This window comes from Somniosus microcephalus, unplaced genomic scaffold (genome assembly GCF_052327205.1).
Source record: "Somniosus microcephalus isolate GS21.2 unplaced genomic scaffold, FLI_Smic_1.0 scaffold7, whole genome shotgun sequence".
In the NCBI taxonomy this organism is placed as follows: domain Eukaryota; kingdom Metazoa; phylum Chordata; class Chondrichthyes; order Squaliformes; family Somniosidae; genus Somniosus; species Somniosus microcephalus.
In genome coordinates, this window is record NW_028225194.1 from 1,675,204 (window position 1) to 1,702,972 (window position 27,769).

The 27,769-nt window shown below is 49.7% G+C and overlaps 1 protein-coding gene and 1 pseudogene across 1 annotated transcript in view; one reads left to right on the forward strand and one right to left on the reverse strand.

Annotated features, from left to right (window-relative positions):
- The window catches only part of LOC147084007 (uncharacterized), a 69,831-nt gene extending 42,285 nt beyond the window's left edge, over positions 1-27,546 (reverse strand). The window contains exon 1 of the mRNA XM_085979973.1: positions 26,498-27,546. Coding sequence (XP_085836099.1) covers positions 26,498-27,466 — 969 coding nt within the window. The 5' untranslated portion in view covers positions 27,467-27,546. The remainder of the gene's footprint in view (positions 1-26,497) is intronic.
- On the forward strand, positions 3-16,351 carry LOC147084011 (uncharacterized; annotated as a pseudogene).
- Positions 27,547-27,769: the final 223 nt, after the last annotated feature.

Consider the following 27,769-nt stretch of genomic DNA (forward strand, 5'->3'; position numbering starts at 1 on the left):
ACCCAAAGGCTCTTTTCAGAGCCACCCACTGTATCTGTGAAAGGGCTGCTTACTATTTAGCCATTTTCGGTAAACTGTCTGTCCAACATGTAGAAATCCAGATCCAGAAACACTGCAGCGGGCTTGCTGTGAGCGAATATTCAGATCAGTGATTCAATATAGATGAGGACTGGCTTCAGAGAAAAACAAAACACACGGAACCCTAACGTGAGCGCAGCACTCAATGAACACGTTGTTAGGAGAGCCGAATATGAACGGATGTTAAGAACCGAGTATAAAGTGAGTGAGCGGCTACCATTCCTTATTGGGACAATAATTCCATAGGGAGAACGATATACACCCTGACCCATACAAACATTCCCTTTTTATTTGGGAGACAGGATCTAACCAGAATTGCAGCTCTGGTTAATTTTTAAATATTTCAAATAGTAACTGAAGTTCCCACCTGTCCCTGCATTAAGAGCTGGTTTTAAAGGTGAGTATCAGACTTCAGGCACCTCGTTCTCTCTCTCGGATCGATCCCGGTATGTGGAGTTGGATCAATTCTCTCTCTCCCGCACAGTCGCAGTGACGCTCCCTTGCTCTCACGCAGGCGCAGTGCCGCTCCCTTGCCTCTTTCTCCCGCGCAGGCGCAGTGCCGCTCCATTGCCCTCCCGCGCAGGCGCAGTGCCGCTACCTTTCTCGCTCCCTCCGGCGCAGTGCCGCTCCCGTTCTCTCTCTCTCTCTCTCCCGCACAGTCGCAGTGACGCTCCCTTGCTCTCACTCCGGCGCAGACGCAAGTGCCGCTCCTTGCCTTCTCACGCAGGCGCAGTGCCGCTCCTTGCGCTCCCACGCAGGCGCAGTGCCGCTCCTTGCCCTCCCACGCAGGCGCAGTGCCGCTCCTTGCCCTCCCACGCAGGCGCAGTGCCGCTCCCTTGCCTATTTCTCCCGCGCAGGCGCAGTGCCGCTCCCTTTCTCGCTCCCTCCGGCGCAGGCGCAGTGCCGCTCCCTTTCTCTCTCCCTTCGGCGCAGGCGCAGTGCCGCTCCCTTTCTCCCTCTCTCTCTCTCTCTCTCCCTCCCGAGCAGGCGCAGTGCCGCTCCCTTTCTCTCTCTCTCTCTCTCCCCCCCGAGCAGGCGCAGTGCCGCTCCACTGCTGATCCTGGGTTTGCTGTGTGCTGGGCCGGGCGGCGCCGGCCGCTCAGAAACAGGCTGGTTGCCCGGATTACAGGGCCCGCTCTGTGACTGAGGGAACTCGGCCCGACAGAGGCTGCTCAGCCCCGAGTTTAGATCACAGCGAGGGAGGCTCACAGGGTCACCGATCCGGTTAGTAACTCCGCACAGAAAATGGCGCATTTCCGCCCAGAGCAGTGAGAATGGGGGAGTCTCAGGAGGCCGGAAATTCACAGTGAGTAAAATCTCCAAACTAAACACACAGCCCCGCAACTGGGGATCTGAGGAAAATCTCCAAACTGAACACACAGCCCCGCAACTGGGGATCTGAGGAAAGGCACAAAATCAAACAAATACTCGGCCTTGAAATTGAATTATTAGTAAGCAGATTGAAAGTCTACATTACATTATTTCACGTTTTCAATATTGTTCTTATTTTCTGCTTTGCCACAAATAGATGTCCCGGTGAGAGATGGTGTGATTGAGGAAGGTGCTCAGCTCGAAGTAAACAGGGATTGTAGACTGAGGAACGACAGCAGGTGAACCAGCACAGGATTGTGAGAGCACCAACCGGAGAGAACCCTTCCGATTCAAAGAGCTTCCAGAGATCGACTGTGGAACAAGGTAAGAGAAAGTCCCATTGACTCAGATACACACTGGTCCTGGTGATGGACTGGGGAGAAAGGTCAGAGAGAGTCCCATTGACTCAGATACACACTGGTCCTGGTGATGGACTGGGGAGAAAGGTCAGAGAGAGTCCCATTGACTCAGATACACACTGGTCCTGGAGATGGACTGGGGAGAAAGGTCAGAGATTCCCATTGACTCAGATACACACTGGTCCTGGAGATGGAATTGGGAGAAAGGTCAGAGAGAGTCCCATTGACTCAGATACACACTGGTCCTGGAGATGGACTGGGGAGAAAGGTCAGAGAGAGTCCTATTGACTCAGATACACACTGGTCCTGGAGATGGAACGGGGAGAAAGGTCAGAGAGAGCCCCATTGACTCAGATACACACTGGTCCTGGAGATGGACTGGGGAGAAAGGTCAGAGAGAGTCCCATTGACTCAGATACACACTGGTCCTTGAGATGGACTGGGGAGAAAGGTCAGAGAGAGTCCCATTGACTCAGATACACACTGGTCCTTGAGATGGACTGGGGAGAAAGGTCAGAGAGAGTCCCATTGACTCAGATACACACTAGTTCTGTAGATGGACTGGGGAGAAAGGTCTGAGAGAGTCCCATTGACTCAGATACACACTGGTCCTGGAGATGGACCAGGGAGAAAGGTCAGAAAGAGTCCCATTGACTCAGATACACACTGGTCCTGGAGACGGACTGGGGAGAAAGGTCAGAGAGAGTCCCATTGACTCAGATACACACTGGTCCTGGAGATGGACTGGGGAGAAAGGTCAGAGAGTCCCATTGACTCAGATACACACTGGTCCTGGAGATGGACTGGGGAGAAAGGTCAGAGAGAGTCCCATTGACTCAGATACACACTGGTCCTGGAGATGGACTTGGGAGAAAGGTCAGAGAGAGTCCCATTGACTCAGATACACACTGGTCCTGGGGATGGATTGGGGAGATAGGTCAGAGAGAGTCCCATTGACTCAGATACACACTGGTCCTGGAGATGGACTGGGGAGAAAGGTCAGAGAGTCCCATTGACTCAGATACACACTGGTCCTGGAGATGGACTGGGGAGAAAGGTCAGAGAGAGTCCCATTGACTCAGATACACACTGGTCCTGGAGATGGACTTGGGAGAAAGGTCAGAGAGAGTCCCATTGACTCAGATACACACTGGTCCTGGAGATGGACGCTCCCGCACTCGCCCCCTGACCCTCCCGCACTCGCCCCCTGACCCTCCCACACTCGCCCCCTGACCCTCCTGCACTCGCCCTGATGGGGCTCTTCTCAAGTACACCATGCGGTGCAATAAAACACCCCCAGAATCAAGGCCCTGCTCCTGGGGAAGGTGATCAGGCCCCAGGAACCAGTACAAGTGAATAAAGTCAGGGTCAAGGCTCTGCTCCTGGGGAAGGTGATCAGGCCCCAGGAACCAGTACAAGTGAAGCGATTCCTTCTCCCGGAGACTTATTAAACGTGAATACGCCAAGAGTTGACCAAAAATCAGGTTAGTAATATTAATCAAGGAGTCAATTTCTGCTATAAGGAGGGATGATACCTTAGCAGGTTCCTCTAATGAGGCCATATGGGTAGAACTTAAAAACAAAAAGGGGGCAAGCACTTTGCTGGGAGTGTACTATAGGCCCCCATACAGTAAGGGGGAGATAGAGGAACAGATATGTCGGCAAATCTCAGAGGTGTAGAAATAATAGGGTAGTAATTGTTGGGGATTTCAACTTCCCCAATATTAACTGGGATAGTCAGAGTGTGAAAGGCTTAGAGGGTGTGGAATTCTTAAAGTGCATCCAGGAGAGCTTTTTCAGCCAACATGTAGAAAGTCCTACAAGAGAGGGGCGGTACTGGACCTAATTCGAGGGAATGTGGCCGGGCAAGTGGGAGAAGGGTTAGTAGGAGAGCATTTTGGTGACAGTGACCATAATTCGGTGAGATTTAAAGTAGTTATGGAAAAGGACAAAGATGGACCAGAAATAAAGGATCTAAATTGGGGGAAGGCCAATTTTAATATGATAAGGCAGGATCTGGCCAAAGTGGACTGGGATCAACTACTTGTAGGAAAATCCACATCAGAGCAGTGGGAGTCTTTCAGAAAGGAAATAGAGAGAGTACAACGCCAACATGTTCCTGTAAAGGTCAAGGGTGGGACCAACAAGCCCAGGGAACCTTGGATGTCAAGGGACATACAAGAATGGATTAGGAAAAAAAGGGAGGCTTTTGGCAGATACAAAGGACTAAAAACACTAGAAGCCCTAGAGGAGAATAGAAAGTGCAGGGGGGTACTTAAAAAAGAAATTAGGAGAACGAAGAGGGGTCATGAAAAAACACTGGCAGGCAAAATAAAGGAAAATCCCACGGTGTTTTATTAGTATATTAAGGGCAAGTGGATAACCAGGGAAAGAGTAGAGCCCATTAGGGACCAAAGTGGCAATCTGTGTGTAGAGCCAGAAGATGAAGGTGAGGTTTTAAATTAATATTTTGCATCTGTGTTCACTATGGAGAAGGACGATGCAGGCATAGAAATCAGGCAGGGGGGATTGTGATATACTTGAACAAATTAGTATTGAGAGGGAGGAGGTACTAGTGGTTTTAGCAGGCTTAAAAGTGGATAAACCCCCAGGCCCAGACGAGATGTATCCCAGCCTGCTGTGTGAGGCAAGGGAGGAGATTGCAGGGGCTCTGACACAAATTTTCAGAACCTCTCTGACCACAGGGGAGGTGCCAGAGGACTGGAGAACAGCTAACGTAGTACCATTATTCAAGAAGGGTAGTAGTAGGGATAAACCAGGGAATTACAGGCCAGTGAGCCGAACATCAGTGGTAGGGAAATTATTGGAAAAAATTCTGAGGGACAGAATTAGTCTCCACTTGGAGAGGCAAGGATTAATCAAGGATAGTCAGCATGGCATTGTCAGGGGGAGATCATGTCTAACCAATTTGACTGAATTTTTCAATGGGGGTGACTAGGTGTGTGGATGAGGGCAGTCCAGTTGATGTAGTCTACATGGACTTCAGTCAGGCTTTTGACAAAGTCCCACATGGGAGACTGGTCAAGAAGGTAAGAGCCCATGGGATCCAGGGCAATTTGGCACATTGGATCCAAAATTGGCTTAGTGGCAGGAGGCAGAGGGTGATGGTCGAAGGTTGTTTTTGTGACTGGAAGCCTGTGTCCACTGGTGTAACGCAGGGATCGGTGCTGGGTCCTTTGCTGTTTGTAGTGTACATTAAGGATTTAGATATGAATGTAAGGAGGTATGATCAGTAAGTTCGCAGATGACATGAAAATTGGTGGAGTGGTAAATAGCGAGGAGGGAAGCCTCAGGCTACAGGAGAATATAGATGGGTTGGTTGGATGGGCAGCACAGTGGCAAATGGAATTTAACCCTGAAAAGTGTGAGGTGATGCATTTTGGGAGGACTAACAAGGGAATACACAATGAATGGTCGAACCCTAGGAAGGACAGAGGATCAGAGGGACCTTGGTGTGCATGTACATAGATCCTTGAGGGCAGCAGGACAGCGAGAAGGCATATCTGATACTTGCCTTAATTAGCCGAGGCATAGAATATAAGAGCAGGGGGGTTATGATGGAGCTGTACAAAATGTTAGTTAGGCCACAGCTTGAATACTGTGTGCAGTTCTGCTCGCCACACTATAGGAAGGATGTGATTGCATTGGAGAGGGTGCAGAGGAGATTCACCAGGATGTTACCTGGGCTGGAGCGCTTCAGCTATGAAGAGAGACTGGACAGGCTGGGGTTGTTTTCCTTAGAGCAGAGAAGGCTGAGGGGGACCTGATTGAGGTGTACAAAATTATGAGGGGAATAGATAGGGTAGATAGAAAAGAACATTTCCCCTTAGTAGAGGGGTCAATAGCCAGGGGGCATAGATTCAAGGTAAGGGGCAGGATGTTTAGAGGGGATTTGAGGAAAAGCTTTTTCACCCAGAGGGTGGTTGGAATCTGGAACTCACTGCCTGAAAGGGTGTTAGAGGCAGGAACCCTCACAACATTCAAGAAGCATTTAGATGAGCACTTGAAACGCCATAGCATCCAAGGCTACGGACCCAGTGCTAGAAAATGGGATTAGAATAGACAGGGCTTGGTGGCCGGCGCAGACACGATGGGCCGAAGGGCCCCTTTCTGTGCTGTATAAATCAATGACTCTATGGTAGCACTCTTGCCTCTGAGGCGTATGGTTGTGGGTTCAAGTCCCACTCCAGAGACTTGAGCACAAAAATCCAGGCTGACACTCCAGTGCAGTACTGAGGCACTGTCAGAGGTGGCGTCTTTCGGATGAGACATTAAACTGAGGCCCTGTCTGCTCTCTCAGGTGGATGTAAAAGATCCCATGACATTATTTTGAGAAAGAAAGACTTGCATTTATATAATGCTTTCATGACCAGCAGACGTCTTGAAGTGCTTTACAGCCAATGAAGTACTTTTGAGGTGTAGTCACTGTTGTAATGTGGGAAAGAGCAGGGGAAATATCCCCGGTGTCCGAGCCAATGTTTATCTCTCAATCAATGTAACAAAAGGATAATAGCAAAATACTGCGGATGCTGGAAGTCTGAAATAACAACAGGAAATGCTGGAAACACTCAGCAGGCCAGGCAACATCCGTAGAGAGAGAAACAGAGTTAACAAAAAGATAGATTATCTGGTCATTATCACATTGCTGTTTGTGGGAGCTTGCTGTGCGCTATTTGACTGCTGCATTTCTTACATTACAACAGTGACTACACTTCAAAAGTACTTCATTGGCTGTAAAGCACTTTGGGTCGTCCGGTGGTGGTGCAAGGCGCTATAGAAATGCAAGTCTTTCTTTCTTCACTGATCTCACCAGCGACCTCTTCTGGCTGATGGTTGATTGACAGACGGGCTGGAGGAGCGAGCCGGTGGCGGGTCCTCCAACCAATCGGGTAGCCCGAGGGGCGGCCCTAGCGCCGGCTGATTGTCTGATCCACAGGGCAGCGAGTTTCTCCAGTCCCTTGTTCAGGGCCCGGGGCCAGGGGAGGCTGTGGGCCTTTATTCCCCTCATTGGACACAAGGCTCTTTGGCTCACAACACACTGGCTCAAGTTTTAATAGAGACTTTTTAAATTCATCAATAAAAGCAGATAAACCTGGTGCTTCTGTGGAACAAACTTTCTAATATTTTATAGAATCATAGAATGGTTACAGCACAGAAGGAGGCCATTCAGCCCGTCGAGCCCGTGCCGGCTCTCTGCAAGACCACTTCAGCGAGTCCCACTCCCCGCCCTTTCCCCGTAACCCTGCACATTTCTTTACTTCAGGCACTTATCCAATTCCCTTTTGAAAGCGGTGATTGAATCTGCCTCCACCACCCTTTCAGGCAGTGCATTCCAGATCCTAACCACTCGCTGCATAAATTTTTTTTTCCTCATAGAGTCATAGAGTTATACAGCACAGAAAGAGGCCCTTCGGCCCATCGTGTCTGCGCTGCCCATCCATCCCTGTCCAGTCTAATCCCATTTTCCAGCATTTGGTCCATAGCCTTGTATGCAATGGCATTTCAAGTGCTCATCCAAATGCTTCTTGAATGTTGTGACGGTTCCTGCCTCTACCACCCTTTTGAGCATTGAGTTCCACATTCCAACCACCCTCTGGGTGAAAAAGTTCCTCCTCAAATCCCCTCTAAATCTCCTGCCCCTTACCCTGAATCTATGCCCCCTTGTTATTGACCCCCCTACTAAGGGGAAAAGTTCCTCTTTGTCTACCCTATCTATGCCCCTCATCATTTTGTATACCTCAATCAGGTCCCCCCTCAGCCTTCTTTGCTCCAAGGAAAACAACCCCAGCCTGTTTAGTCTTTCTTCATAGCTGAGGCGCTCCATCCCAGGTAACATCCTGGTGAATCTTCTCTGCACCCTCTCCAAAGCAATCACATCCTTCCTATAGTGAGGCGACCAGAACTGCACACAGTACTCCAGCTGTGGCCTCACCAGCGTTTTGTACAGCTCCATCATAACCTCCCTGCTCTTATATTCTATGCCTCGGCTAATGAAGGCAAGTATCCCATATGCCTTTTTAACCACCTTATCTACCTGTTCCGCTGCCTTCAGGGATCTATGTACATGTACACCAAGGTCCCTCTGACCCTCTGTACTTCCTAGGGTCCTACCACTCATTGTGTATTCCCTTGCCTTATTTGTCCGTCCATAATGCATCACCTCGCACTTTTCAGGGTTAAATTCCATTTGCCACTTTTCCGCCCATCTGACCAACCCGTTTATATCGTCCTGTAGCCTGAGGCTTTCCTCCTCGCAATTGACCACCCCACCAATTTTCGTGTCATCTGCGAACTTGCTGATCATACCGTTTACATTCTCATCCAAATCATCTATGTAGATCACAAACAACAAGGGACCCAGCACCGATCCCTGAGGTACCCCACTGGACACAGGCTTCCAGTCACAAAAGCAACCTTCGACCATCACCCTCTGCCTCCTGCCACTCAGCCAGTTTAGGATCCAACGCGCCAAGGCACCCTGGATCCCATGGGCTCTTACCTTCTTGACCAGTCTCCTATGCGGGACTTTGTCAAAGGCTTTACTGAAGTCCATGTAAACCACATCCACAGCATTTCCCTCATCCACCCCCCTAGTCACCCCCTCGAAAAATTCAATCAGATTTGTCAGACATGATTTACCCTTGACAAAGCCATGCTGACTATCCCCGATTAATCCTTGCCTCTCCAAGTGGAGACTAATTTTGTCCCTCAGAATTTTTTCCAATAATTTCCCTACCACAGATGTTAGGCTCACTGGCCTGTAATTCCCTGGTTTATCCCTGCTACCCTTCTTGTATAATGGTACTACATTAGCTGTTCTCCAGTCCTCTGGTACATCCCCTGTGGCCAGAGAGGTTCTGAAAATTTGTGTCAGAGCCCCTGCAATCTCCTCCTTTGCCTCCCACAGCAGCCTGGGATACATCTCGTCCGGGCCTGGGGATTTATCCACTTTTTGGCCTGCTAAAACCACTAGCACCTCCTCCCTCTCGATGCTAATATGTTCAAGTATGTCACAGTCCCCTTGCCCGATTTCTATGTCTGCATCGTCTTTCTCCATAGTGAACACAAGATGCAAAAAATTCATTTAAAACCCCGCCTACATCATCTGGCTCTACACACAGATTGCCACTTTGGTCCCTAATGGGCCCTACCCTTTCCCTGGTTATCCTCTTGCCCTTAATATACTTATAAAACATCTTAGGATTTTCCTTTATTTTGCTCGCCAGTGTTATTTCATGGCCCCTCCTCGCCCTCCTAATTTCTTTTTTAAGTATGCCCCTGCACTTTTTATACTCCTCTAGGGCTTCTTCCGTCTTTAGTCTTTTGTAACTGCCAAAAGCCCCCCTTTTATTTCTAATGCATTTTTGTATATCCCTTGTCATCCAAGGTTCCCTTTGCTTGTTGGTCCCACCCTTGACCTTTACAGGAACATGTTGGCGCTGTACTCTCTCTATTTCCCTTCTGAAAGTCTCCCACTGTTTTGATGTGGATTTTCCTATAAGTAGCTGCTCCCAGTCCACTTTGGCCAGATCCTGCCTTATCATATTAAAATCGGCCTTCCCCCAATTTAGAACCCTTATTTCCGGGCCGTCTTTGTCTTTTTCCATGACCACCTTAAATCTCACCGAATTATGGTCACTGTCGCCAAAATGCTCTCCTACTGATACTTCCACCACTTGCCCGGCTACATTCCCCAGAATTAGGTCCAGTACCGCCCCCTCTCTTGTAGGACTTTCTACATGTTGGCTCAAAAAGCTCTCCTGGATGCACTTTAAGAATTCTGCACCCTCTAAGCCTTTCACACTCTGACTATCCCAATTTATATTGGGGAAGTTGAAATCCCCCACTATTATTACCCTATTATTTTCGCACTTCTCTGAGATTTGCCTACATATCTGTTCCTCTATCTCCCCCTGACTGTTTAGGGGCCTATAGTACACTCCCAGCAAAGTGCTTGCCCCCTTTTTGTTTTTAAGTTCTACCCATATGGCCTCATTAGAGGAACCCGCTAATATATCTTCCCTCCTTACAGCAGTAATTGACTCCTTAATTAATATTGCAACACCCCCTCCCCTTTTACACCCCCCTCTGTCTCGCCTGAAGATTCTATACCCCGGAATATTGAGCTGCCAGTCCTGACCCTCCCTCAACCATGCCTCCGTGATAGCAACAATATCGTACTCCCATGTGTTCAACAACAACTTCAGTTCATCCACCTTATTTGCAAGACTCCTTGCATTAAAATAAATGCCTTCCAGCCCTGCCATATTCCCTTTTGCCTTCACATATTTGCTCTGCCTTCCCAGCTGACTTGTTTTTTCCTCTGTATTTGGCTGTAAATCACCCCCTACTATAGCTCCACTCTGTACCCCATCCCCCTGCCAAGTTAGTTTAAACCCCCCCCAGCAGTGCTAGCAAACCTCCCCGCAGGGATATTGGTTCCCCTCTGGTTCAGGTGTAAACCGTCCGACTTGTACAAGTCCCACCTTTCCCAGAAGCAGACCCAGTGATCCAGGAAACTAAAGCCCTCCCCCCTGCACCATCCCTTTAGCCACGCATTCATCTGTTCTATCTTCCTATTCCTATACCCACTAGCACGTGGCACGGGGAGTAATCCAGAGATTACAACCTTTGAGGTCCTGCTCTTTAATCCTTCACCTAGCTCCTTAAATTCTTGCTGCAGGACCTCATCCCTCTTTTTACCTATGTCGTTGGTACCAATGTGGACCACGACCTCTGGCTGTTCACCCTCCCCCTCCAGAATGCCCTGCAGCCGCTCAGTGATATCCTTGACCCTGGCACCAGGGAGGCAACAAACCATCCTGGATTCACGTCTATGGCCACAGAAACGCCTATCTGTTCCCCTTACTATAGAATCCCCTACCACTATTGCTCTCCCACTCTTTTTCCCCCCCTTCCTGGGCAGCAGGAGCACCCCCAGTGCCAGCAAGTTGGCTGCTGCTGCCTTCCCCTGGTGAGTCATCCCCCCCAACAGTATCCAAAGCGGTATACTTGTTTGAGAGGGGAATGGTCACAGGGGTCTCCTGCACTACCTGCCTGCTTCTATTGCTCCGCCTGGTGGTCACCCATTTCCTGTCTTCCTGTGCAGCCCTTCCCTGCGGTGTGACCAACTCACTAAACGTGCTATCCACGACCCTCTCAGCATCGTGAATGCTCAACAACCCATCCACCCGCAGCTCCAGCGCCTCAATGCGGTCTGCTAGTAGCTGCAGATGGATGCATCTCTGGCACACGTGGTCATCAGGGGCACCGGGGTCCCTGAATTCCCACATAGAGCAAGAGGAGCATATCACGGGGCTGGGCTCACCTGGCATGACCTTCCCTTTACTTAATTTAAATTAATTTACTACCACCAATTAAAATTATCTCTAAGGTGCTTGTATAGTCTACCAACAGTCCCTGCTACACCAGAAAAGACCCTAGTAACTATAAACTACAGAGTTAAAGTTTAAAAAAGAGAAATACTCACCAACCAATCACTTACCTGCTCCCTGGTGACGTCACACTCTGATTACTTTTTACCTCTCTCCTCTGCTGTTGATTTGGTCGGGCCTCACCTCGCACTGCCGCCGCTTTTAAGCTCTGCCGGTCACTGCCCCTTCACAGGTCCGATGCTCTGATCGGGCCTCACCTCGCAACTTCGTTCTTTCGTTCTTCTGCCAATCACCTTAAATCTGTGTCCTCTGGTTCTCGACCCTACCGCCAATGGGAACAGTTTCTACTCTGTCCAGACCCATCATGATTTTGAACACCTCTATCAAATCTCCTCTCTACCTTCTCTGCTGTAAGGAGAACCACCCCAGCTTCTCGAGTCTATCCACATAACTGAAGTCCCTCATCCCTTATCCCTGGAACCACTCTTGTAAATCTTTTCTGCACCCCCTCTGAGGCCTTCACATCCTTCCTAAAGTGCGGTGCCCAGAATTGAACACAATACTCCAGATGAGACCGAACAAGTGTTTTATAAAGGTTCACCATAACTTCCTTGCCTTTGGACTCTGCCTCTATTTATAAAGTCCAGGATCCCATATGCTTTTTTAACTGCTTTCTCAACCTGCCCTGCCACCTTCAATGATTTGTGCACACATACCCCCAGGTCTCTCTGTTCATGCACACACTTTAGAATTGTACCCTTTAGTTTATATTGCCTCACTTGGTTCTTCCTACCAAAATGTATCACTTTGCACTTTTCTGCATTAAATTTCAGCTCCCATGTGTCCGCCCATTCCACCAGCCTGTCTATGTCTTCTTGAAATCTATCACTATCCTCCTCACTGTTCACTACACTTCCAAGTTTTCTGTCATCTGCAAATTTTGAAATTGTGCCCTGTACCCCAAGTCTAAGTCATTAATATATATCAAGTAAAGCAGTGGTCCTAGTACCGATCCCTGGGGAACACCACTGTATACCTTCCTCCAGTCCGAAAAACAACCATTCACCACTACTCTCTGTTTCCTGTCACTTTGCCAATTTTGTATCCATGTTGCCACTGTCCCTTTTATTCCATGGGCTTCAACTTTGCTGGCAAGCCTATCATGTGGCACTTGTTGAACGCCTTTTGGAAATCCATGTGCACCATGTTAACCGCATTGCCCTCATCAACCCTCTCTGTTACCTCATCAAAAACCTCAATCAGAATCAGAGCGGCCGGGCCCAGCGGACGTGCGGCCAGAGCCCCGGCACCAGGAAACCCAGAGTGCAGCGCCTCCCCCATCCGAGCCGCCGCTTCCCGGTTTCTTCAGCCGGTTCCACCAAGTCCGACTCGGGCCAAAGGACAGGAGCCAGGCTCCCAGAATGGCCCACGGCCCCGGGCGGCATGCGCACTCTCAGCGGGGAAATCAGCGCATTGGATAGAGCGGTTTCTGGGGCACGGGGGATTGTGGGTGCTGCGGCCGCCATTAGTCAGCGGCTGTCGGGAAGGGTTTTATTTCAGGCTGACGGAAGGTAGGTCCCTGGCCGCCTGTGGAGGTCTTTTTGTTGCTTCATTGTTGAGGATGTAACTGGGAAAATAGATAAGGGAGAACCAGTGGATGTGGTGTATTTGGACTTTCAGAAGGCTTTCGATAAGGTCCCGCATAAGAGATTAGCGTGTAAAGTTAAGGCACATGGGATTGGGGGCAAGGTATTGACTTGGATAGAGAACTGGTTGGCAGACAGAAAGCAAAGAGTTGGAATAAACGGGTCTTTTTCCGAGCGGCAGGCAGTGACTAGTGGGGTACCGCAGGGATCGGTCCTTGGAACCCAGCTATTCACAATATATATATTAATGATCTAGACAAGGGAACTAGATGTAATATCTCCAAATTTGCAGACGACACAAAGCTGGGTGGGCGTGTGTGCTGTGAGGAGGATGCCGAGAAACTACAGGATGATTTGGACAGGTTGGGTGATTGGGCAGAAGCATGGCAGATGCAATATAACGTGGATAAATGTGAGGTTATCCACTTTGGTGGCCAAAACAGGAAGGCAGATTATCATCTGAATGGCAATAGATTGGGAGAAGGGGAAGTGCAACGAGACCTGGGTGTCCTTGTGCACCAGTCACTGAAGGTAAGCATGCAGGTGCAGTAGGCGGTTAAGAAGGCAAATGGTATGTTGGCCTTCATAGCGAGAGGGTTTGAGTACAGGAACAAGGATGTCTTGCTGCAATTGTACAGGGCCTTGGTGAGACCACATCTTGAGTATTGTGTGGAGTTTTGGTCGCCTTATCTGAGGAAGGATGTTCCTCCCGTGGAAGGAGTTCAGTGAAGATTCACCAGGCTGATACCTGGGATGGCAGGAATGACGTATGAGGAGAGATTGGGACAATTGGGCTTGTACTCGCTGGAGTTTAGAAGAATGAGAGGGGATCTCATTGAAACTTATAAAATTCTGACAGGACTGGACAGACTGGATGCAGGAAGGATGTTCCCGATGGTCGGGGAGTCCAGAACCAGGGGTCACAGTCTAAGGATAAGGGGTAGGCCATTTAGGACAGAAATGAGGAGGAATTTCTTCACCCAGAGAGTGGTGAACCTGTGGAATTCTCTACCACAGAAGGCAGTAGAGGCCAATACATTAAATATAGTCAAGAAGGAGTTGGATATATTTCTTAAGGCTAAAGGGATCAAGGGGTATGGGGAGAAAGCAGGGACTGGGTACTGAACTTGGATGATCAGCCATGATCGCATTGAATGATGGAGCAGGCTCAAGGGGCCGAATGGCCTACTCCTGCTCCTATCTTCTGTGTTTCTATGCTTCAGTTTGAGCTGGAGTGGAGATGGAGGAGAAGCTGCTGGGTTTAACCCCCAGTACTTCTGAGCCCAGGAGGACCCAACAATTTCCAATGTGAGACTGTCAAAGGAGGTGGATTCTAGGGGAGATCAGGTTGTTACACAGACACTGTCCATACAATGTAAAAGAGTATTGTTTTAGGAACAATATTTCTGTACAGGCTTCTAATCCAGTTTACATCTACAGATTTGTTTCAATTCATTCTTGGGATGTGGGAGTCGCTAGCAAGAGCAGCAAATATTGCCAATCCCCAGTTTCCCGTTGAGAAGGGGGTGGTGAGTCACCTTCTTGAACTACTGCAGTCCGTGTGGTGAAGGTATTCCCACAATGTTGTTCGGTAAGGAGTTCCAGGATTATGACCCAGCAACGATGAATATATCTGAGTCAGGATGACGTGTGACTTGGAGGGGAACTTGGAGGTGATGGTGCTCCCATACAACAGCTGCCCTTGTCCTTTGAGGTTGTGGGTTTTGGAGGTTCTATCAAAGTTCTGGTCGAGTTGCAGATGTATAAGGTTCCTTTCCTTCGCCCCCTCCCCCTCCCACCTCTCCCTCTCTCTCTCTCCTCCCATAGAGGCCAGAGTCTTGTGTAGGCCCAGACCAGGTGGCGGATTCCCTTCCCTGAGGGACATCAGTGAACCAGTTGGGTTTTTATGACAATCTGGCAGCTTTCATGGTCACTTTTTTCTAGTGCCGGCCCACAATTGACCAGATTCATTGAGCTCAGTTTCACAACCTGCCTTTGTTTTCTTGTGGGTTGTCTCTCACACTCCCTGTTTTAAATTCATTTTTCAAGGCACTGGAAGGGGAGGATTTACAGACGGTAAGCTCAAACCAAACATCACTTCAAGATCTGACAGAGTCACTCGACTCATCGGATCTGAATATCATCGGCCTCTGAACATGGAAGCAAAAAGCACCGTTCACAGTGGGGAGAAACCGTTCACATGTTCTGTGTGTGGACGAGGCTTCAGCCGATCCTCTGGCCTATCGAGACACAAGCACAGTCACACCGGGGAGAGGCAGTTCACCTGCTCTGAGTGTGGGAAGGGATTCACTCAGTCATCCCACCTACTGAGACACCAGCGAGTTCACACCGGGGAGAGACCGTTCACCTGCTCTGAGTGTGGGAAGGGATTCACTCAGTCATCCCACCTACTGACACACCAGCGAGTTCACACCGGGGAGTGGCCATTCACCTGCTCTGAGTGTGGGAAGGGATTCACTCAGTCATCTGAACTTCAGACACACCAGCGTGTTCACACCGGGGAGAGACCGTTCACCTGCTCTGAGTGTGGGAAGGGATTCACTAATTCATCCAACCTGCTGAGACACCAGCGAGTTCACACTGGAGCGAGACCGTTCACCTGCTCTGAGTGTGGGAAGAGATTCACTAATTCATCCAATCTGCTGATACACCGGCGAGTTCACACCGGGGAGAGGGCGTTCACCTGCTCTGAGTGTGGGAAGGGATTCATTAATTCATCCAACCTGCTGAATCACCAGCGAGTTCACACTGGGGAGAGGCCGTTCACCTGCTCTGAGTGTGGGAAGGGATTCATTAATTCATCCAACCTGCTGAATCACCAGCGAGTTCACACTGGGGAGAGGGCGTTCACCTGCTCTGAGTGTGGGAAGGGATTCACTAATTCATCCAAGCTGCTGAATCACCAGCGAGTTCACACTGGGGAGAGACCGTTCACCTGCTCCGTGTGAGGGAAGGGATTCACTCTGGCATCCAAACTGCTGACACATCAACAAGTTCACACTGTGGAGAGGCCATTCACCTGCTCTGAGTGTGGGAAGGGATTCACTCTGGCATCCGACCTGCTGAGACACCAGCGAGTTCACACTGGGGAGAGGCCGTTCACCTGCTCTGAGTGTGGGAAGGGATTCACTGAGTCATCCAACCTGCTGACACACCAGCGAGTTCACAAGTGACTGCAGGGGTTGGATTCTGCTGTTATTGCTGCTGTTAATCACATTCAGGACTGAACCATATTCATTCTGACAGTTGGGGTTTGTTTCTGCTGATGTTAATAACCCCTATAACTGGGCTGGAGTTTAATATTCTGGATAGATGTCAAATAAACGAGCTTTGTTTTAAACACATTATTGTAGATTTCCTTCTTTCCCACCTGAGTGTTTAGCATCACCTGGCTGGAGCTCAGAAAGGACAATCTGGGGGAGGATTGTACAGCAGGAACAGAACTCCAGCCTGGACACAGTCCTTCAGGGCCACACTGAGAGGGGCAAACGGCACTTTAGTCTTTCTTGTCTCTCTTCACTGACAGCAAAGTTGCCGTGCGGGTTAATCTCGAGGCGGGTGAGAAACATGTCCCAGCCGCTCTCTGCCATGGTTCAGAGCTCCTAGCCACGGAACAGAAGGCTCCTTTAGGAATGTACCCCAGTGCTTTTTTTTTAATGGCCTTATTAACGTGTGTCGCTACTTTTAGTGATTTGTGTATCTGTATCCCTGGATCCCTCTGCTCCTCCAGCCCATTTAGACTCTTAGGGGGAAATTCGGTGGCGCCCCCTATGGGTTGCTAATGTCACCGGGGTTAATTTTAGTGCCCCGAAAAAGTTAGCGCCCCTGCGCATTAAATTTAGTGGTAACGCCCCAGGCAGGGTGCTACTGGAAGCACTCCCCACCCTCTTGAGGCGCGACCAGTGAATTTCACGGTGCTTCATGTAACAGCGCCACGCCCGTCGGCACATAGCACCGTGTCATAGCAGACCTCCCTCCCTGATTAAAGGGGAGGAGCCTAGCACTGCGCACACCAGGGCCCTGCTGGACCACCAGGGAGCGGGGTGTCGGATCAAGAGGAGCGCCGGGCTGTGCGATCACGGCCGACACCCCGAAGAAGAAAGGAGAAGGGGGCAGGTGCTGGCAGTCGGCCAAAATAAAAAGTTGCCGCCCGACACCTGCCCTTTAAAGTGGCGCCGCGGCGGCTGCAAGAACGACCCTTGACCCTGTCAGACATATCGCCCGGCAATAGGTATGGGGTCGCAACCCAAGGCGATGACGTCATTGCCGGCGCTAACCTCCCGCTGAATATCACGGGAGGCGCAAAGCAACCCAATTTCTCCCCCTTGTCCAAGTAGTGTGTGGCCTCCTTATTCTTCCCACCAAAACACACCACCTCACACTGACCTATAGTGAAATTCATTTGCCAATTACACGCCCATTCTGAAATTTATTAATATCTTCTTGCATTTTGTCTTCCTCAGTATTAACTCTACCTCCCAATTTGGTGTCATCGACAAACTTTGAAATTGTTCTTCTGATTCCCGAGTCCAAATCGTTTATGAACAACAGTGATCCCAGCACCGATCCCTGTGGAACACCACTTCCCACCTTTTGCCAGTCTGAGTAGCTGCTCCCAACCCCATCTCTCTGTTTTCTGACCAGCTTGCTATATCAATAAACAGTTTGTAAGATCGACAAGATGACCCAGGTCAGGCCGTGGGGAGTGAAGGGCCAGGCAGCAGAATGGATGGAAAGCTGGCTACAAAATAGAAATCAGAGGGTTGGAGTTAAGGGAAGTTTGTTGCGATCTTTCCATCCATTCTGCTGCCTGGCCCTTGACTCCACACGGCCTGACTGTGGTCATCTTGTGGACCGTACATACTGCAAACACACTGCACCAGTGGTGGAGGGGGTGGATATTGAGTCCTGTGGCAGGGGTGTCCCTGACGGTTACAGACTGTAATGAAATCTGTTTGTCTTGATCCTGTATTCGTTTTGCACTCATGTATATTACCCTCCCCCACTGTGTATAGTTTCACTTCCTCTTTCCCGACTAACCTGGGAGGTTCCAGGTCTTGGCTCTTGGCTCCGCCCCGACTTCTCTTACATAAAGATCCCAGGATCTGTATGACTCATTCCTGTGAACAGTCGGCGTGTTGAGATGTTAGCTCTGATCTTAGTGATTAAAAGCCAACGGCCTAGAAATTCAGTTGCCTTAGCGCTGCTTTTGAGGCGCTAGAGGGACTAGCGCCAGAGTTATGGCCAGTTTTAAAATTCCCTGGGGCCCTAAATCGGCGTTGCACCGGTAGCGCTGCGCCGGCACCGATGACGTCATTGGTGTGCGCAGCGTCCCGGTTGCCATGCCGACGGGCCCTAGCGCCGAAATTCAGTTGCGGCCGCCTCGCCCGTGGCAGCCGCAACTAAGACTCTGGCAACAGAGTCCAACATGTGTTTGCGCCGGCGCATTAAAGGCCCCGCGGCGGCCGGCCGCTTTCCCGCCGGCCGCCTGCCCGCAGCTCCCTCCCCGGACTTCTCCCCCCCCCCCCCCCCGGAACAGATGCAAGCCCGGCACTTGTCCGAGGTGCCGGGCTCATTTTTGAAGAGATTTGCGCGGGCCGCGGCCGGGTGCAGGCAGCTCCTCCTTAACGGAAGGAGGAGGCCTGCACTTCCCGAGCCTGCCGCACCGCATCGGGTGCCGCAGCGCCGGAATTGCGGCGCGAAACGGCAGTTAGCGCCGATGTACCGCCGCAAAGACCCTTCAGTAGCGCCGGCAGCCGTTTGGGCGCGGCGCCACTGAATTTTTGGCGCACGCAGGGGACTTAGCGCCGGCACTAACTTCCGGCGCTAAAGCCCTGGCTAAGCCAAAACCCAATTTCTAGGCCAACTTGTTTAAGTCTATAACTTCTAGTTTTGTGGTTATTGAAGGCCCATCAATTTTAATCACTAAAGAATACTGGGATGGATCGACTCCTAAAACCAGAGCGTCTGGACTTGGATCCACATTCTGCTGAAGCATCAATTCAATTTGGACACTGGCTCAAATGCTTCGAACTCTTTGCGGGGGCCTCATCCGCTAGCAAGGTAGATAAACTGAGTCTACTGACTACTCGCGTAAGTCATCGGATTTATTCGTTCATCCGGGACGCCACCTCTTACACGGAGGCCATCACTATCCTGAAGGCCCAATACCAAAGGCCGGTAAACGAAGTGTACGCCAGACATCTGCTGGCTACACGCAGGCAGCGACCAGAGGAATCAATGGACGATTTCTTACAGGGCCTAAAGGACCTGGTCCGGGACTGTAACTGCAAGGCCATGACGGCCAACGCGTACTCTGACGAATTGGTCCGCGATTCCTTCATCACGCGCCTCAAATCGAATTATATCTGGCAGAGACTGCTGGAGAAGGAGGTCCTGGACTTAAAAAAGGCAGTGGCCACTGCGCGATCGCTGGACGTGGCCCAGAAAATCTCTGACTCTTATTCTTCCGGCCATGCGGCCCTCACTGCCTCGTGCGCGCCGAGGGGGCCGCCTTCTTGGAATCAGCCATCTTCCCCATCCAGGTCTCAGACCAGCTCTACGCCGCCGGAGTCCCCACACAGAAGTTCACCCATGAGTCCTACTACAGCGGCAATGTCTCGAGGCCTGAAATGCTACTTCTGCGGCCAGGCCAAGCACCCCAGACAACGATGCCCAGCGAAGGACGCTACATGCTTCAAATGTAAGAAAAAGGGGCATTTTAGCAAAGTCTGCAAGGGGAATCCGATTTCCAACTCTGTCACCGCCTCGTGCGTGCCGTGCGGGCCGCCATCTTGGGATCCGCCATCTTTTCCCGACTCAACGGCCGCCCAGGGCCCAACAGTGGCTTCGATCACGGTGGATCAATCCAGGCCACACCCGTTGACAAAATCCATGATGGACATACAGGTAAACGGGAATTTAACTAAATGTTTAATTGACTGTGGGAGTACCGAGAGTTTTATCCACCCTAGCCTGGTACGGCGGCACTCATTAACGGTAACCCCTACACGGAGCAGAATTGCTATGGCTGCTAAGCCCCACACTTCGGACATTTTGGGCTACTGTGTGGTAACACTGACTGTAAAAGGCACGGACTACAAGGATTTTAAACTCCTTGTGATGCCAGAACTCTGTGTTAATGTAATCTTGGGCCTGGACTTCCAGTGCCACCACAAAAGTGTCACGCTAGCATATGGCGGGTCCCAGCCGCCACTCACAGTCTGTGGCCTATCAACCTTAAAAATCAGCCCGCCCTCTTTATTCGCTAATCTCGCTCTGAACTGTAGGCCCATAGCGACCAAAAGTAGACGGTACAGTCTGGAAGACAGACACTTTATCAAGGCGGAAGTGGACAGACTCCTGCGGGAAGGCATTATTGAATGCAGTACCAGCCCGTGGCGTGCCCAAGTAGTCATAGTTAAAAATAGCGAAAAGAAACGGATGGTAATTGACTACAGCCAGACTGTTAATATTTATACCCAGCTGGATGCCTACCCTTTACCCCGCATATCAGAAATGGTCAACCAGATTGCGCAATACCGAGTCTTCTCGACTATCGACCTCAAATCCGCGTATCACCAGCTCCCCATTAGAACGGAGGACCGCCCATACACCGCCTTCGAGGCGAACGGGCGCCTCTACCATTTTCTCAGAGTGCCCTTCGGGGTAACAAATGGGGTCTCGGTCTTCCAACGTGAGATGGGCCGCATGGTTGACGAGAATAAACTACAAGCTACCTACCCCTATCTGGACAATGTCACTATCTGCGGGCACAACCAGCAAGACCACGACCTAAATCTTGCGAGATTTTTAAAAACTGCCCTAAAGCTGAATCTAACCTACAACGAAGACAAATGTGTCTTCAACACAACCCGTCTCTGTATCCTCGGCTGTGTGGTGGAAGATGGGGTAATTGGACCGGACCCTGACTGATTACGCCCCCTAAAGGAACTGCCCCTGCCACACAATCCCAAAGCTTTAAAAAGGTGCCTGGGATTTTTTTCGTATTATGCCCAATGGGTGCCCAATTACTCTGATAAGGCCCGACCCCTCATTAAATCGACGTCCTTCCCACTATCAGCTGAAGCTCGGGAGGCTTTCACCAGTATTAAACAGGACATTGAAAGGGCTGCAGTGTGTGCAGTGGATGAATGCATTCCCTTTCAAGTCGAAAGCAATGCATCAGACTTTGCCTTAGCTGCGACCCTCAATCAGGCTGGGAGACCTGTGGCCTTCTTCTCCCGAACCCTTCAGGGACCTGAAATCAGGCACTCTTCTGTCGAGAAGGAGGCACAGGCTATAGTGGAGGCAGTGCGGCACTGGAGACACTACCTAACCGGCAAACGTTTCACCCTGCTCACCGACCAGTGGTCGGTGGCTTTCATGTTTAATAACAAACAAAGGGGGAAAATCAAGAATGACAAAATACTCAGATGGAGGATCGAACTATCCACGTTCGACTATGATATTATGTACAGGCCGGGAGCCCTTAATGAACCCCCAGACGCCCTATCGCGGGGAATGTGTGCCAGCATTCATACGGACAAATTACAGGGTCTCCACAACGACCTCTGTCACCCAGGGGTCACCCGACTATACCATTTTATAAAGTCCCGCAATCTGCCCCACTCCATCGAGGAGGTCAGGGCAATGACCAGAGCCTGCCACATCTGTGCGAAATGCAAGCCTCGTTTCTACAGGCCTGACCGTGCACACCTTATCAAAGCCACACGGCCATTCGAGCGCCTAAGCCTGGACTTCAAGGGACCCCTTCCCTCTGCCGACCGTAACGTATACTTCCTCAATATCATTGATGAATATTCCCGCTTCCCCTTCGCCATTCCCTGCCCAGACATGACCAGTGCCACGGTCATCAAGTGTCTCTGTAATCTATTCTGCATGTTTGGCATGCCGAACTACATACACAGCGATAGGGGGACATCATTCATGAGTGACGAGCTGCACCAGTTCTTGCTCTCGAAGGGGATGGCCACTAGCAGAACCACTAGCTACAACCCCCGGGGTAATGGGCAAGTGGAAAGGGAGAATGCTACTGTTTGGAAGGCTGTCACGTTAGCCTTAAAGTCAAAAGGCCTTCCGACCTCCCGCTGGCAGGAAGTCCTCCCAGACGTGCTCCACTCCATAAGGTCCCTGTTATGTACTTCCACTAACGCTACCCCTCACAAAAAGATGTTAGTTTTCCCACGGAAATCCACCTCGGGCATATCTCTACCCGCGTGGCTGACGTCTCCGGGGACAGTACTATTGCAGAAGCACGTGAGAGGCCATAAAACAGACCCCCTTGTGGAAAAGGTACAGCTCCTCCATGCAAACCCTCAGTACGCCTATATCGAATACTCTGACGGGCGAGAGGACACTGTTTCCATAAAAGACCTCGCTCCCTCGGGGAGCGGAGAGAATGATGAGAGACTACCCGATGAAGACCTACACTACAAAGAGACAGGACGCCCAGAGGTATCAATACCCAACTTTAACCTGGAGGACACTGCAGATAACCTGGAAGACACTGCGGAGGCCCGGACAGTGGAGGAACCAGAATCCACTCCCCTAGAGGCCCCCCAACTGGCTTTGTGCCGATCACTGAGAACTGCAAAACCTCCTGACAGACTCACTTATACCAACTTTTAAGAAACATCACCCCGATGGACTAAATCTATAGAAGGGGTGAATGTAATGAAATCTGTTTGTCTTGATTCTGTCAATCTGTTTGCCTTGATTCTGTATTCGTTTTGCACTCATGTATATTACCCTCCTCCACTGTGTATAGTTTCACTTCCTCTTTCCCGAATAACCTGGAAGGTTCCAGGTCTTGGCTCTTGGCTCCGCCCCTGACTTCTCTTACATAAAGATCCCAGGATCTGTATGACTCATTCCTGTGAACCAGTCGGCATGTTGAGATGTTAGCTCTGATCTTAGTGATTAAAAGCCAACTTGTTTAAGTCTATAACTTCTAGTTTTGTGATTATTGAAGACCCATCAATGTCCCTTTAACTGGGCCGCACATGCCTGTGATTAAAGGCATCGGAAACAGTGGAATTGACCCACCGCAGTCACACTGTGGACACTCTGGTGTGTCAGCGGGTGGGATACACCAGGGATTCCCTTTCCACACACTGAGGAGTACTCCAGATGTGATCTCACCAATGCCCTGTATAACTGAAGCATAACCTCCCTACTTTTGTATTCAGTTTCCCTCGCAATAAACAATAACATTCTATTCACTTTCCTGATTACTTGTTGTACCTGAATACTAACCTTTTGTCATTCATGCATTAGGACACCCAGATCCCTCTGCATCTCAGAGCTCTGCAATCTCTCACCATTTAGATAATATGCTTCTTTTTTATTCTTCCTGCCAAAATGGACAACTTCGCATTTTCCCACGTTATTCTCCATTTGCCAGATCTTTGCCCACTCACTTAACCTATCTATATCCCTTTGTAGCCTCCTTATGTCCTCTTCACAATTTACTTTCCTACCTATCTTTGTGTCATCAGCAAATTTAGCAACCATGCCTTCGGTCCCTTCATCCAAGTCATTTATATAAATTGTAAAAAGTTGAGGCCCCAGCACTGATCCCTGTGGCACACCACTCGTTACATCTTGCCAATCAGAAAATGACCCATTTATGCCTACTCTCTGTTTCCTGTTAGCTAGCCAATCTTCTATCCATGCCAACATGTTACCCCCGACACCATGTGCTTTTATTTTCTGCAATAACCTTTGATGTGGCACCTTATCAAATGCCTTCTGGAAATCTAAGTACAGTACATCCACCGGTTCATTGAAACATAAAAATATAGAAGATAGGAGCAGGAGTAGGCCATTCGGCCCCTCGAGCCTGCTCTGCCATTCAATGAGATCATGGCTGATCATCCAAATTCAGTACCCTATCCCTGCCTTCTCCCCATATCCCTTGATCCCTTTAGCCTCAAGAAATATATCCAACTCCTTCTTGAATACATTTAATGAATTGGCCTCCACTGCCTTCTGTGGTAGAGAATTCCACAGGTTCACCACTCTCTGGGTGAAGAAATTACTCCTCATCTCTGTCCTAAATGGCTTACCCCTTATATTTAGACTGTGACCCCTGGTTCTGGACTCCCCGACCATCGGGAACATCCTTCCTGCATCTAGTCTGTCCAGTCCTGTTAGAATTTTATGTTTCAATGAGATCCCCTCTCATTCTTCTAAACTCCAGCGAGTATAAGCCCAATCGACCCAATCTTTCCTCATACGTCATTCCTGCCATCCCAGGTGAATCTTCGCTGCACTCCCTCCATGGCAAGAACATCCTTCCTCAGATAAGGCGACCAAAATTTCACACAATACGCAAGGTGTGGTCTCACCAAGGCCCTGTACAACTGCAGCAAGACATCCTTGTTCCTGTACTCGAACCCTCTCGCTACGAAGGCCAACATACCATTTGCCTTCTAACCGCCTGCTGCACCTGCATGCTTACCTTCAGCGACTGGTGCACAAAGACACCCAGGTCTCGTTGAACTTCCCCTTTTCCCAATCTATTGCCGTTCAGATAATAAGCTGCCTTCATGTTTTTGCCACCAAAGTGGATAACCTCGCATTTATCCACATTATACTGCATCTGCCATGCTTCTGCCCAATCACTCAACCTGTCCAAATCATACTGGAGTCTCTCGGCATCCTCCTCACAGCACACACGCCCACCCAGCTTTGTGTCATCTGCAAACTTGGATTAATTACATCTAGTTCCCTCGTCTAGATCATTAATATATATTGTGAATAGCTGGGGTCCAAGGACCGATCCCTGTGTTACCCCACTAGTCACTGCCTGCCACTCAGAAAAAGACCCGTTTATTCCAACTCTTTGTTTTCTGTTTGCCAACCAGTTCTCTATCCAAGTCAATACCTTGTCCCCAATCCCATGTGCCTTAACTTTACATGCTAATCTCTTATGCGGGACCTTATCGAAAGCCTTCTGAAAGTCCAAATACACCACATCCACTGGTTCTCCCTTATCTATTTTACCAGTTACATCCTCAAAAAATAAATAAGGAGAAACTGTTTCCAGTGGAGGAAGGGTCGTTAACCAGAGGACACAGATTTAAGGTGATTGGCAAAAGAACCAGAGGTGACATGAGGAAACTTTTTTTCCACAGCGAGTTGTTGTGATGGGGAATGCGCTGCCTGATAGGGCGGTGGAAGCAGATTCAACAGGAGCCTTCAAAAGGGGGCGGGATAAATACTTGAACTGAAATAAATTGCAGGGATATCGGGAAAGAGCGGAGGAGTGGGACTAACTGGATTGCTCTTCGAAAGAGCCGGCACAGACTCGATGGGCCGAATGGCCTCCTTCTGTGCTATTCTGTGATTCTATGAATACAGAGAGACAATGTCCCTTTAAATATCGAGGTGTTACGCTGAGGTAAGGAGACACATTGTCCCTTTAGTTACAAAGGAGAAGACAAAAAGATCGCAGACTCTTTAACTGACACCAATACTCCGAGAGAAGAGGATGTGACGGTCGATGTCCCTTTAACTGGGCCGCACATGCCTGTGATTAAAGGCATCGGAAACAGTGGAATCGACCCACCGCAGTCACACTGTGGACACTCTGGTGTGTCAGTGGGTGGGATACACCAGGGAATCCCTTTCCACACACTGAGGTTGACTCTAATGATCGGGAGTCCCAGGGTTTCGGATACCAGATAATCAAGCTCACAAGAACACAAATTGTCTCTCCAGACTTTATTAAGAGCGCTGCATAACACAGATCGGGTGATAATTCCCTCAATCTGGAGAATAGAAGTACAGTGGATTCACGCGCGATCTTCTCGAGTCTGTTCCAACTGACAACGGCTTAAGTGGCCTGTTCTTATACACAAGCTTGGCAACCACTCAGGAAATGGGATTGTTTGGACACGTCTGTTGACCGCCTCCTGAACTCCTGCTAATTCAGGGAATTTAGTCCATCTGTGACCAGACTATAACCACAAGCCCGTCTGGCTATCACACCTATACGGTCCGTGAGGTTATTATTCAATTCACACCCAGACATTGTGCCTTTTCTTTTCTGGCACTTCATCCCATAACACGGGTACAGGGGCTCAGTAATGTTTCATTCATCAGAAAAAGACAAAGTACAACAACATACTGGGCAGCTTAACAAAATCTCATCATAATTACGGGGCCATAAATATAAAAGGCACGAAGAAATCCAGTAGTGAATTCAGGAGAAATATCTTTACCCAGAGAGTGGTAGAATGGGGAACTCGCTACCACAGGGAGTAGTTGTGGTGAACAGCACAGATGCATTTAAGGGGAAGCCACATGAGGGAGAAAGGAATGGGAGGAGATGTTGATCGGGTTAATTGAAGTAGGGTGGATGTGGGCCATAAACACCGGTATGGACCAGTTGGGCCGAATGGCCTGTTTCTGTGCTGTACATTCTATGTAACACCATGAACAGTCAATCGAAGGGAATCATCAGCACAACAGATTGAAAGATTAAACAGCAGTACAAGAATTTATAAAACATTCATCCATTCCACGTTCATGTCACCCCAGCTGTCTGCGGGGCTCTGCGCTACAGAACAATGTGAACTCGCTGGTGTGTCAGCAGGTGGGCTGACCGAGTGAATCCCTTCCCACACACAGAGCAGGTGAACGGCCTCTCCCCAGTGTGAACTCGCTGGTGTCCCTTCAGATTCCCGGAGCTTTTAAAGCTCATCCCACAGTCAGAACAGTTAAATGGTCTCTCATCAGTGTGAACTCGCTGGTGTGTCACCAGGCTTGATGACTGAGTGAATCCCTTCCCACACACGGAGCAGGTGAACGGCCTCTCATCAGTGTGTACTCGCTGGTGTCTCACCAGGTGGGCTGACTGAGAGAATCCCTTCCCACACACGGAGCAGGTGAACGGTCTCTTCCCAGTGTGAACTCGCTGGTGTCCGTTCAGATTCCTGGAGCTTTTAAAGCTCTTCCCACAGACAGAACATGTAAATGGTCTCTCATCAGTGTGAACAAGCTGGTGTTGCTTCAGATCCTTGGAGCATTTGAAGTTCTTCCCGCAGACAGAACATTTAAATGGTCTCTCATCAGTGTGAACTCGCTGGTGTAGCTTCAGTTCCATGGAGCTTTTAAAGCTCTTCCCGCAGACAGAACATTTAAATGGTCTCTCATCAGTGTGAACTCGCTGATGTGTCAGTAGGTTGGATGATCGAGTGAATCCCTTCCCACACACGGAGCAGGTGAATGGCCTCTTTCCTGCTTTCTCCAGCTGGTCTCCCTTCAGCTCCTGGGACCTTTTAAAGCTTTTCCTACAGTCGGAATGTTTCACCAGTTTCTCCCCAGTGTGAACTCGCTGGTGTATCATCGGAGCGGATGACTGAGTGAATCCCTTCTGGAACACAGGGCCGGTGAACGGGCTCTCCCTAATGTGTAGCCACTGGTGTCGCTTCAGGTGCTTGTAGATCTTGAAGCTCTTCCCACACTCAGAACATTTAAAAGGTCTCTCATCAGTGTGAACTCTCTGGTTCACTGGTGTGCCAGCAGATTGGAGGACCGATTGCATCAGGTCCTGACGAATCCTGTAGCTCTGTCAGATCTTGACGTGATGTTTGGTCTCAGCCTCCTGTCTGTAAAGGCTCCACTTCTAAAGCCCTGTGAAAGGAGTGTAGAAAGGGGTAAGACGGAGAATGTGGTCTCAATTTTTTTAATATAATCATTCATAGAAACATAGAAGATAGGAGCAGGAGTCGGCCATTCTGCCCCTCGAGCCTGCTCCGCCATTCAATTGATCCCTTTAGCCTTCACGGGATGTGGGCGTCGCTGGCAACACCAGCATTTATTGCCCATCTCTAGTTGCCCTTGAGAA